The sequence below is a fragment of the Pelophylax lessonae genome (genome assembly GCF_965119305.1).
Source record: "Pelophylax lessonae genome assembly, chromosome: 8".
NCBI lineage: Eukaryota > Metazoa > Chordata > Amphibia > Anura > Ranidae > Pelophylax > Pelophylax lessonae.
The window spans coordinates 266441045-266454802 of NC_138775.1; the positions used below are offsets into that span (position 1 = coordinate 266441045).

The following is a 13758-nucleotide window of genomic DNA, read 5'->3' on the forward strand; positions in this document are numbered from 1 at the left end:
TAAGTAAAACCTCCTCCAGCATCCAGCGATCTTCTTAGCGCTACCCCGAGTGTGACTCGGGGTTACCGCTTTTGGCACTAAAATCTTACCCCGAGTCACACTCGGGAATACCGCTAGGAAGGTTAAGTAAGGGCAGATGATTAATGTATCGTTTTCTTCCTGGAATCTATCTGTCCTTAGCTTAAGCATAGACTGAGCTGAGAACTCTCCCTCCCCTCCTGACGACTCCTGGGTCTATGACATCATTTGCCTAGGCATGGAAGCCAGGAAGTAACTGAAGAAATGTAAAAAAAAGGTTTAAAACAAGTAAATCTGATACTCTTTCCTATCTATTTACTAATGCTAGCAGCATAAGGATAAAAACAGCCTATGTTGACTGAGAGAGCGAAATTCCACTTTAAGCTTTGACAATTTATTTGCCTTTTAGTACATCAATTCCATTGTGTTCCCTTGTGAATAGTTTTTTGGAGTTTAAAGAGACACTGGGGTCGATTTAAAGGAGAAGTACAGCCAAAGCTTGTTTGGCTATACTTCTGCTGTAGTCAGAGGATTGCAGTCTTATAAAGAAGGAGAGAGATAGATACAGTATATATAAAAAAGAAAAGAAAAAATATAAAATAATAAAATAAATAATAAATAATTGCTTATTAATAAAAATGTCTCTCTCTGTCTCTGTACAGACATAATAATATTCATAGGTGTGCCGATCCCCCCTGCTTCCTGGCGTCCCCTGTATCTCCCCTTAAGTGCTGCCAGCTTCCCTTCTTTCCTCTCCCACTGGCTGCTGCATGGGGTGTTTCAGGATGGATGAATGAATGAACACAGTGAGTGATCTGTACCAATCGCTCCTGTGTTTATTCTTAACTAACATAGTTTACTATGCTTCAGTTAGTGAATGAACAGGAAGCCACTCAGCAAAGAGCCCTTCCCATTTTTTCACTGCCCAGTGCAGCTGAGGCTGCAGAGAAAAGGACTGGGTACGATCTGTTCTTTCTCTCTGTTTAAACCCTTGATATTTCACCAAAGCCCCCCAAAAGATTGTAAGAAAATAAAAACTACTGACACCCTTCACACCCTACTGACACCTACCCCTGCTTTGCTAATATACACACATGTATGTTTGTGCTCTGGGGTGCACACCCTAATGCCATTGGCTGCTCACACCAATGATAATATTATTAAAATTATATTATTTATGTTATTGTATAGAATTGTATTAAAATGTTACATTTAATTATTTTAAACTATTTTGGAGTTTTTATGTATTTATATACAGTATATATATATATATATATATATATATATATATATATATATATATATATATATATATATATATATATATATATATAAATAACATTTTCAACAATGAAACAAAAAGAAATACAGGGGGCAATGCTGTGGCACTCTGCAATTGATTGGGGGCAACCTACCCTAATGCAATTGGCTTCTCACACCAATGATAATATTATTAAAATTATATTATTTATGTTATTGTATATAATTGTATTAAAATGTTACATTTAATTATTTCAAACTATTTTGGAGTTTTTATGTATGTGTATATATATATATATATATATATATATATATATATATATATAGATATAGATATATATATATATATATATAAATTACATTTTCAACAATGAAACAAAAAGAAACACAGTGTATATATATATATATATATATATATATATATATATATATATATATACATTTTTTTTATTATTATATAAATATTTTTATTTAAAAATACCTGTTTATTAAAAATATATTCTCTGTCTATATTTAGGCTTTATATATATGTACGGAGTGGTGATGGATTAATATTCTAGCATACAGATGAGAATGCTCATCTTTAGTAAATATTAAAATCAATCAAAGGGACCAGCCTATGTCAGGATGTTGAGAAATTATATATTTTTTTCTTTATTATTTTATCTCTCTTTTTTTTTTTTTTTTATTTATTTATTTTTATTATTTTATTATAGTTTAGTTTATTTTATTATAGAGTATAGATTTTTGATATTGTGATTGTCATTATTAATTTTCTTTTTTTATGTTTGTTGGTTATAAAATTCAATAAAAAGAGATTAAAAAAAAAAAAAATACCGAAAATGCCTATAGTGTGCATGGACACATAGGTTAACATGAAGGGGAGTTTAGAGGGAAAGAAAAAAAAAAAAAAAGAGCTCAAATGCCTGTATCAAGCGTTTTTGAGCTGCAGTGAGCATGAGCCCTTAATTATGCAAGGGTTAAAAAAATAAAGTAGCTAGATGAAGTAAAATTGATGCAAATATGTATTATTCCTTTTTTTTTTTTCGAAACAAAAAAAAAATCCGAACTGGTGACAGGGTCTCTTTAAATGCAGAACGAAAAAAAAGTTCCCTAGTCTTCGGCGAGCACTTTTCACCTCTGCGGTGTTTTGCCGCTTTGCTGCTGTTGTTTAGCTGACAGCCTGGGCCTGCCTTGTAGTGTCAGCTGAGCCCATGATCTGGATAATACTCCAGCGTCTTCCTCTGGGAGCCGCCTGTCTGAGTGAAGAGTAAGTAGCAGAAGGCGCGGCGGAGGAGCTGGGAGAGAGAGAAGAAGGCAGCCGAGATATAGCTCAAAGCTAAATAGAGCGCTGGGAGTTTGGGAGGAGTGATAGGGGTATAAAAAAGAAAAATGAAGTATCCATATACAAAATAAAATAAGGTAGAGAAAATCCAATCTGCGCTATGGCTGCCATCGGAACTTTTCTTTATGGATGTGGAGGGTCACAGTGTGACTCTTCATCCCCCATCCATTACCCGGGGCTTAGAATATTTGCACAGTATACTAAAAATAATATGTCGCGTGTATATTTGTAGCCTTATTTTTCAGCCGGGGAAGCGAAGGACGAAATTGCATTCCCAGCGGAGGAGAAGTCAGGAGGAGGACGGGAAGAGACTTCTTGTAAAATCCAGATTGATAGATAACTTTTCCGACCTCCCCAACAGCAGAAGAATGGCCACCATTAAGCAGGTAAGGGCATCCAGAAGATGGGGCTTCCGGTGTCCCCGGAACTTTACTCATTTCAGTGTAATGAGATAGAAAAATAAATGTGTGCATTGCTGACCTGCTTTTGAAATACTTGCTGCCTGCCTTGTGCCATCTACCTGAGCAAGCATGCAGCCAGTGAAGTCACAATTCCTGATCTTATACTTGTTCCTGCTCAGTGACTCAGGAAGTGGTGAAAGAAACCTTCAGAAGGGGGTTAGCAATGGCACCCTAAATATTATTATATAGGATCTAAATATACACTATATTACCAAAAGTATTGGGACGCCTGCCTTTACACATACATGAGCTTTAATGACATTCCATTCTTAGACCGTAGGGTTCAATATTGAGTTGGCCCACCCTTTGCAGCTATAACAGCTTCAACTCTTCTGGGAAGGCTGTCCACAAGGTTTAGGAGTGTGTTTATGGGAATGTTTGACCATTCTTTTAGAGGCGTATTTGTGAGGTTAGGTACCAATGTTGGATGAGAAGGCCTGGCTCCCAGTCTCCGCTCTAATTCATCCCAAAGGTGTTCTATTGGGTTGAGGTCAGGACTCTGTGCAGGCCAGTCAAGTTCCTCCATCCCAAACTCACTAATCAATGTCTTTATGGACCTTGCTTTGTGCACTGGTGCACAGTCATGTTGGAACAGGAAGGGGCCATCCCCAAACTTTTCCCCCAAAGTTGGGAGCATGAAATTGTCCAAAATAACTTGGTATCCTGACACCTTAAGAGTTCCCTTCACTGGAATTAAGGGCCCAAGCCCAACCCCTGAAAGACAACCCCACACCATAATCCCCCCTCCACCAAATGATTTGGACAGTCCATAAAGACATGAATAAGTGAGTTTGGAGTGGAGAAACTTGACTGGCCTGCACAGAGTCCTGACTTCAACTCCCTGTCAACCTCATCCTCATCACACCTGGCAACCCATTGCAACCTTGATAACACTCCACCCCATGTCATCCTTATCACACCTGCTACCCCACTGATACTTTATTAACATCCTACCCCCTGTCATCCTCATCACACCTGGCACCCCATTGATACCTTGCTAACACCCCCCCCCCCAGTCATTCTCATGTTTATCACACCTGGCACCCCATTGCAACCTTGCTAATAACCCACCCCTATCATCCTTATCCTCATCACACCTGGCATCTCACTGCAACCTTGCAAACACCCCACCCCCTGTCATCCTCCTCACACCTGGCACCCCACTGCAACCTTGCTAATCCCCCACCCCCTAGCATCCTTATCCTCATCACACCTGGCATCTCACTGCAACCTTGCAAACACCCCACCCCTGACATCCTCATCACACCTGGCACCCAACTGCAACCTTGCTAACACTTCACCCACTGTCATCCTCATCACTCCTGGCACCCCACTGCAACCTTGCTAACACCCCACCCCCTGTCATCCTCATCCTTATCACACCTGACACCCCACTGCAACCTTGCTAACACCCCACCCCCTGTCATCCTCATCCTTATCACACCTGACACCCCACTGCAACCTTGCTAACAACCTAACCCCTGTAATCCTCATCACACCTGGCACACCACTGCCAGCACGCTAACATCCTACCTCCTGTCATTCTCATCACACCTGGCACCCCACTGCTGCCCTGCTAACACCCCACCCCATGTCATCCTCATCCCCCCTATAAACCACTGCCAGCTTCCAAAAACCTGCAGAAATCACGGCAAAATTGTGCTGCGTTTGGGGTGCCATTGCAAGTCATGGGAATCGCATGGGCTTCCTGCGATTTGCAATGATTCGGGATGGCAGGCAAAAGCGTGGCGATTCTGCCCGAGATCGAATATGCCAGTATGTCAATACATGGAGGCCAATCAGCTTCTAACTTCAGTTTCTTATGTTAAGCTTTGGCAATGAAACCTGGAAGTAACCCCCCACTGTCACTTTGCCTATTTTAGGGCAAAGTAGCAGTGCCTCTGGATACCTCAACTTTCCACCCATGGTCTTCTCGCAGGGTTTTCTGGGTCTAGGGGAGCACATGACATCCACTCTTTGACACGTGCCTTTTACACGTTCACTCTTTGACTTGGGTCCCAGTGCCTAATCGTTAGTCCCAAACACTGTCACATTGGGAGAAGGGACATTGACCTCATCCAATTGGGTAAGCACAGTCAGTTGAGGATTCTGTGTGATCAACACAAGCTAGCAGTCCAGTAAAAATCCTCGATATCCTTTATGATATCAAATGACTAAAAAAGCAGTTTGAAAAGGTCCTCCAACGTGTTTCAGCCAGACCTGTCAAGCTAATTTTTTCAGCCATTTGATATATTAAAGGATATCAAGGATCTTTACTGGACTCCCAGGTTATAGTTATGATAATCATTATTGGAGTGGCTTGCCAAGGTCAGGGCTGAGCACTGGTGTTCCCTGATAAATGGAATTGTGTGGGGGTGAATGAGCGCAACTTTCTTTCCTTGCATTGTTGAAGATGCCATGCCAAGGGGTCTATCAGAAGGCAGTGTGAGTGTACCCTAAATAGGCAGCTGACAATATTTTGAAGGATTCATTTGGACCTTGGCATTCTGGTGCATCAGAATAACGCACATCAACACATTGTCATATTGTAATTGAATGTTATTAAAAATCACCTTTCCTTTTTTTGAATTGCGGTTATTTTCTGCAATGCAATTGGCTATAATGTACAGGACGCCTTCCAGTAATTATTATTACTATTATTATTATACAGGATGTATATAGCGCCAACAGTTTGCGCAACGCTTAGAAATGTAATTTCCTGCTTTTGTGATTGGCTTACTGATTTTCCCAGAAGTCTGCACTAAGATAAAAGTGGCAAGAAAGCCCAAAATGGTAAAAAAAAAAATTATTTTCATTAGATTGTAAAAATATATATAGAAAAACATACAAACATTACATCCATATAGGAGATAGGTACCAATTACACCACAGAGGTATGGCAAATGTGCGGCTACCCGTAGTGAACCATCAGGTTAGCTGCCATACATTTATGTGTGAACACCTGACATGTTTTTGACTAATACTGTGGAGTCCTTCTTCAGAGGTGCAGCAGTGAGTACTGTTATTTTCTAGAACATAAATATGTCCTGTTAATAACATAATTTTAACTCTCTTAAGTGGTAAAATAAATGTATTGCAGAAATGTAATAATGCCACAGTCAAAACATTGCATAGGCAAGATTATACTCACAGAGTTCAGCAAATGCATTGCACATCATAGCTGAGTAAGAAATAGCTACTGCCGGATGGACCTGCATGATCAAGAACCCCATGTGGATGTGAACCTCGGGGTCCTTTTTGTTGATGCTTACCAAAATGTCGATAAATTCTTCTCAAAAATTCGGGTTTGGTTTTACCGACGTAGTAGCACCTGCATTCACATGTGAGCAGGTACAACACACCGGGAGTTTTGCAGTAGCATAATGTTAGGCTTGACCTTTTTGCCATTGGGCAAGGTAATACATGCCCTTGTGTCCATATGTTTGCAATAACTACAGCTGCCACATATAAAGTTACCTACAGTTCTACATCTGTCTCTCCTCTCTAATTTAAACTCGCTATGGATCAACTTATCTCTCAATGAAGGAGTCCTTCTATATGTAATCATAGGTTGTTTAGGTACAAATAGGCTAGCGATGGATCCATACTCAGAAGATGCCAGTACTTTCTAAAAATATGTTTTATTTGTTTATGCTGTTTAGAGTATTGGGTGATGATTCTAGTTACCTTTTCATTTTTTGGTTTCCTTCATGTGAATAATAGATCATTACGAGATCTGCCCTTAGCTTTTTTATAAGCCTTTTTCAAAAGGCTTTTTGAGTAGCCACGTTCTAGTAATCTAGATCTTAATGTTTCTGCTTCCTGTTCAAAGAAGATATCAATAGAGCAGTTGTGTCTTGCTCTAATGCATTGTCCATTAGGAATGAATGCCAAGAGAGGTTTGGGGTGGAAGCTAGAAGCTTCTAGGATTGTGTTACCAGCAGTAAGTTTTCATAATAATTCACTGTAAAGTTGGCCATTTGGGTGTTTGTGTATGGATACATCTAAGAATGTATTAGTGGATCTACTATAGGGCATTATGAACCTTAGATTAAAAGTGTTTTTCTGATTGATATAGTCAAGGAAATCATTAAGTAGTGTTTCCGGTCCATCCGGAAGATGTCATCAATGTAACGGTACTACGCAATAGCATGGCCTGTATACAACGATGCAGTCTCCTCAGAGAATAATAAGTATTCCCACTCCCCCCGGTACAGGTTGGCATAAGAGGGGGTGCAACATGTTTCCATGGATACCCCCTGTACCTGGAGGTAGTGGGAATTGAGAAACGTAAATAAATTATGTCTAAGGATGAACTCCAATGATAACACAATGAACTCATTGAATGGTCATTCATGTTGGCTTTTCTGAGAGAGAGTGTGTTGTATGGCAGATAGGCCCCTATAGAACTGTAGAGAGCCTCCATGTCAATGGCCACCAAAATAGTCTGGCCAGTGACCTGGAGGCCCTCCAGGACCCTGAGGAGGTGAATCGTACCGTGAATGTATAATGGCAAATCCTCAACAAATGGTCTTAACTGATTGTCAACAAAGCAACCTAAATTTTCTGTTAAACTGTCTCTTCCGAAACGATGGGCCTACCTGAGGGGTCTTTGGGGTTTTTATGTATCTTAGGGAGGGCATAAAACGTGGCCTCCCTCAGATGGGTTGTTCTTACAAAGTCCCATATTCTTTTTCGAAATGTTGTTGCGATAGTAGGCCTGATCAACAAAAAGATAGAATTCTTTTGTGAATTTCTCTATCTGATTTCAGAATTGGGCGATACCATTCTTTGTTCTTTAAAAATTTTTTGCACATTTGGATGTACTGAGAATTGTCTGTCTTGGATCACAATATTTCCCCACTTTGTCAGAGGGCTTTATTGTGATCGATTGGTTGTTCATTAGAGAATGCAATGCCTCCATCACATTGTGAGTTAAATTACCACAAACTTTGATGGACACTTTTTTAGGTTTTGGATATCGTTAAAAATTAGTTTAAAAAAGGCTGCTCCATTAGAGTTAGAACTCGGTGAAGGGTGTGAAGTAGATTTATTTTTAAGGCAGCTTTTGGGTCAGGTGGAAGATGCAAAGGAAGATATAACCACATCAACTTCTTCCAAGATTGTGTCCAAATCAATAGAGTCAATGAGACTCCCTGGTTTGTTTTCTTCAAGCAATGCTGTCAAATTGTCTATAGCATCAAGATCTTTCTGGGTATATGTGGATTCTGTGCCATACTGTTTTTGGCAAGAAGGCTTTTCAATAATAGATTATGTTTAAACAAGTCAGTGTCTTTGATCACCCCCAATTTGTACAAAAAGTAAGATCTTTGGCTAGCACATGCCTTTGGTCTTGAGTGAGGTGTTGAGAGGATAAGTTATTAACATTTAGTGAGGTTTGGGTCGATGAGGTTTGTGGGTTTTTTTGTGTATATGTTTTGATACTTCCTTGATGTGTTTTTACTTTCCCCCTTGCCTTGCCTAAAAAATCAACCTGGGACATAGTTCAATATTGTGGGGTTGATGATGAAACACCCAATTTGTGTGAGTTTGTAGTGTTAATGTTCGAGGTTTGGCTATTTGTTTTCATGTTACCGTGTCCATTGGTAGGAGAGGAAGGGAAATCCTCCATATCCAATGTGTTCTCATGAGATTGAGTATTGCCATAGTGATGGTGTTTTTGGCAGTAGCTATTTCTTACTCAGCTTATGATGTGCAATGTATTTGTTGAACTTTGTGAGTATAATGTAGCCTATGTATTGTTTTGACTGTGACATTATTAAGGGTCCATTCACACTAGCGCGACTTGTCAGGCGACTTGGTCGCTTGACAAGTCGCGGTGGGTCGCCTGCCATTGAATAGTACAGGACCCTTTCTAATAGGAGCGACACAAGTTGCTCCGACTTAGAAAAAGGGTCCTGTACTACTTTGGGGCGACCTGGAGGCGACTTGCATTGACTTCAATGATATGAACAGGTCGCCCCACCAAGTCGTGTCGCCCCTGTCTGAACGGGGTCTACTACTTAAGAGAGTTATAAATATGTTACTAACAGGACATATTTATGTTCTAGAAAATAACAGTACTCACTACTGCACCTCTGAAGAAGGACTCCAAAGTATTAGTCGGAAACATGTCAGGTGTTCACACATAAATGTATGGCAGCTATCCTGATGGTTCACTACAGGTAGCCACACATTTTCCTTACCTGTGAGGTGTAATGGGTACCTAGTTACGGATGTAATGTTTATATGTTTTTCTATATAAATTTTACAATCAAAAAAAAATTTTTTTTTTACCATTTTGGTCTGTCCTTAATAGGTAGCTCCACTTTCGTGTAGCTAATAGCGACACAAATCATATTGTAATTGAATATTATTAAAAATTACCTTTCCTTTTCAATCTGCAGCAGCTGTAATTTTCTGAAAATGCAATGCAATATGGCTACCTGGAGCTGTTCTGTACACAGAATGTATACTGACCACACCCCAGAAACATAATTTCCTGCTTGTGTGTTTGGCTTACTGATTTTCCCAGGAGTCTGCACTAATATACAAGTCAGATTTTTGGCATCCCCTATAACAAAAATGTCATTTTTGGTGAGATACTCCCAATAGGAACACATCTAAATGGATGCAGGCCCAGCATATTTCCTCATTTGAGCCCTGCAGCTGCCACAGCTGATTGATAATTATGAAACCACTCCCATTAGACCCACTTAGCACAGAGGAACAAACAGTTATTTCCTCAGAATAACAAAAGGTAGGAATCTGAAACAAAGTTTAAACTAAAGAGATTAGGAGATATAGAGGTACCCCTGAAAGGATCAACTGGGGACACCAAGGTAAGGGGAAAAAAGAAATATAACTTTATTAATGCACAAGTAGCTGAAATGCAACAAACATGGTGTATTCAGGGTGTAGCATGACTCACAGTTAAAAAAATTATTAAAAGCAATGCAGGCACAATAGGACAAAAATATCAACCTGGGTTGAGTGCTAAAAGCTAGCTGTATGGGAGATAAAGCGGGGGTTGTGGGTGATTTGGCAAGCAGAGAAAGCTGTTCCAAGTAACGACACCCCCAGTTTGATCGCATATCGCAGTGCGATCGTGCAGTTCGCACAGGATCGGATCGCACAAGTGTGAACCGCTGTGCGATCCGATCCTGATGCGGCTAGAAAAAAGGGTCCTGTGCGTGTTTGGTGCGGCTGCGGTGCGAATTTAGCCATACAAACTGTATGGCTAAACTCGCACCGCACAGCCGATCGCATGTAATGTCGGAGCAGTGCGCTCCGACATTACATGCGAACCCCGCACACGCACAAGTGTGAACCGGGGCTAACAGTAGTATACAGTCCCAGCAGCAGCAGTCAAAAACAGCATGGCATGTAAGAGTGATAAAGTCCTTGCAGGGACAGTTCCATATGTTTTGAAAACAAGGTAGGCTAGGAGGGATGGGTCGGTAGGTGGAAGATGTTAACTGACCCAAATGTAGGGCTATACCTGAAGTCCTGCGGACGTAGTGGTAAGATGGAGATGGGCAAGTGTGGAGCATGCTAGCAGGTTAACTCCATGTGTGGGGGTCAGATAGACAGTACCGCAAGATAAAAGCCTCGGATAGCATACATGGTACCTCTTAGATCCAGCGGTCTGTAGGTGTCCCGGGGAAGATAAACACAGCGGACTCAGCAGCGGTGCAGCCCGGCCTGGTGTTCCTGGCGGTTCTCCTCTCCATGGAGCTTCCTGGTAGGTGGGCGGGCTAATGGATAGCGGCCCGACGTTGCGCCGGACGTAGGAGGCGGGGAACGCTTGATGCGGCCGTAGGGCGTCCGGAGGTCAACGTGCTCAAAGTCCTATTGGCAGATTCCAAATGACACGGTGCTGACGCATTTCACCGGCGTATCACCGGTTTCCTCAGAGCTGAGATACTCCCAATAGGAACACATCTAAATGGATGCAGGTCCAGCATATTTCCTCATTAGAGCCCTGCAGCTGCCACAGCTGATTGATAATTATGAAACCACTCCCAAACAGTTATTTCTTCAGAATAACAAAAGGTAGGAATCTGCAACAAAGTTTGTTAAAATCCTTGCAATGTACAGAGATCACCCAGAGGGGAATGTTTTTTTCTCAACAAAAGTGGAGTTACGCTTTAAAGTCCATGACGGGTTTTGGTGCAGTTTTCTGCACACGACTTTTGCTCTTTCAATAATGTATTAAACATGACAAACCCTCCCCCTTAAAACACATACCATGTCTCCTCATACTATAAAGATACAAGTGTCAGTTTTTAGGCTCCCCCTGCAACATAAATGTCATTTTTGGTGAGATACTCCCAAAAGGAAATCATATCTAAAGGTATGCAAACCCCGCCACTTTCCTCAATCGACCCTTGCAAGTAGAGATGCACCGAAATTTTGATGGCTGAAACATATCAGACGAAAATGGCGTTTTTAAGCCATTTTGCCGATAGGGAAAAAGGTGCCCATTTTGACCACAATTTTGCTGTGCTTATGGTGTGTTTTTCATGGGTCATATGAATCAAAAACCTCATCAATAAGACATCTGTGTTATGTTTTTGATGTGGTTTTTGAGTTCTTTCTGAATTTTCAATGTATTTCAACAGGAAGGTGCGTTTTTGGTGGGTTTTTTTTACCAGACCAAAAATGCAGCAAGCAAGAATTTTAACACCATAAAGGAAGTGCAATGGACCAATGTGAAGGCACCAAGAATTTAAAGGGATTAATTTTTCATGAGCTTTTCTTGCGCTAAAGGTGCTGTCAATAAATTCATATTCATTTAAATTCATAATATTATTTAAAAAGCCGAATATAATGCAATTACCGTATATACTCGAGTATAAGCCGACCCGAGTATAAGCCGAGACCCCTACTTTTACCACAAAAAGATGGGAAAAATCATTGACTCGAGTATAAGCCTAGGGTGAGAATGCAGGGCGGCCGGCATGGTACAGGAGAATGCAGGGTGACTGGCATGGTGCAGGAGAATGCAGGGTATTGGCATGGTGCAGGAGAATGCAGGGTACTGGCATGGTGCAGGAGAATGCAGGGTACTGGCATGGTGCAGTAGAATGCAGGGTGACTGGCATGGTGTAGGAGAATGCAGGGTACTGGCATGGTGCCGGAGAATGCAGGGTGACTGGCATGGTGCAGGAGAATGCAGGGCGGCGGGCATGGTACAGGAGAATGCAGGGTGACTGGCATGGTGCAGGAGAATGCAGGGTGACTGGCATGGTACAGGAGAATGCAGGGTACTGGCATGGTGCAGGAGAATGCAGGGTGACTGGCATGGTGCAGGAGAATGCAGGGTGACTGGCATGGTGCAGGAGAATGCAGGGTGACTGGCATGGTGCAGGAGAATGCAGGGTACTGGCATGGTACCAGAGGATCCGGGGTTGTGGGCATACTACAGGAGATGCAGTGCTGTGGGCATGGTACATGTGGACCATGCCCGCAGCACTGCATCCCTTGTAGTGTGCCCGCAGCCCTGCATAATGGCAGGTAGTGAAGCTGTTTCACTTACCTGTTCCAGAGGCGCCTTGGTGCCGCCCGGCGCCGTCACGTCATTGCGCACGCGCCGCCGCCGCTCGTATACTTTCGGCTATTCCCGGCCTCTCCCGAGCGGCGCCGGGAATAGCCGAAATTACACGAGCGGCGGGGGCGCGTGCGCGGTGACATGTATGCGACGGGCGGCGCCATTTTTAAACCTTAAACCCGTCGGAGCCGACAGGAAATTTTTTTTTTTTTCCTTGACTCAAGTATAAGCCGAGGGGGACGTTTTCAGCACAAAAAAATGTGCTGAAAAACTCGGCTTATACTCGAGTATATACGGTATATATATATATATATATATATATATATTTATATATTTTTTTTTTTTTAACAGTTATTTTTTGTTTCGGCCAGGTGCATCCTGAAATTTTCGGTTTCGGCTCCAAAATTTCCATTGGGCGCACCTCTACTTGCAAGTGCAGCAACTGAATGATAATTATAAAGTCACTCCCATACAGATTCACTGTGCGCATGGACACAGACAAACCAACAGCTTTTTCTTCTGAATGGCAAAGCATAGAAATCTGCAAAAGTTTATTAAAATCCTTGCAATGTATAGATATCACCCAGAGGAGAATGTTTTTTTTTTCTCAATAAAGGTGGAATTACACTTTAAATAGAGCCATATGTACTAACCTTTTTTTTCCAAGAGAACCCTATTAGAGTCAATCATTATATTGCAATATATTGATTACCAAAATTAAATTTATGTAAAAAAAAAGTCTGTAAATGCAGACAGGTTTGGCTGATGTGCTGCCTTCAGCATTCATGGAAGTTTGTAAGCTGCTCTGACCTTGGTACAGCCATGGACATTAGACTGTGACATTGCTGGGTGTAAGGACGTTGCTTCATGAGGCCTTTTTCTATCATAAACATTTAACAGCCCATGAGACAAGTAAACAGCACTCCGGATACAACGCCAGTGAAGCGTATTACGGTTGATTTGTGGAAGATACAGCGGGACGTAGGACAGGTGAGCTGCAAAACTTGCTTGTATGTTTTATCTTTCTCCTAAAATAGTCAACGACTTTCCATATAGCTTCATCCAGCCCTGCCTCCATCCTTAAAAATTAAACTGTATAAAAACCCAATCACTAAAATATC

The 13758-nt window shown here is 41.5% G+C and overlaps 1 protein-coding gene across 1 annotated transcript in view; it reads left to right on the plus strand.

The window, feature by feature from the left end:
• Window positions 1-13758, plus strand: part of LRRIQ3 (leucine rich repeats and IQ motif containing 3) — a 117568-nt gene that overhangs the window by 86530 nt on the left and 17280 nt on the right. Inside the window, exons 5-6 of the mRNA XM_082265333.1 lie at window positions 2856-3009; window positions 13538-13627. Of these exons, the coding sequence (XP_082121459.1) occupies window positions 2856-3009; window positions 13538-13627 (244 nt within the window). The remainder of the gene's footprint in view (window positions 1-2855; window positions 3010-13537; window positions 13628-13758) is intronic.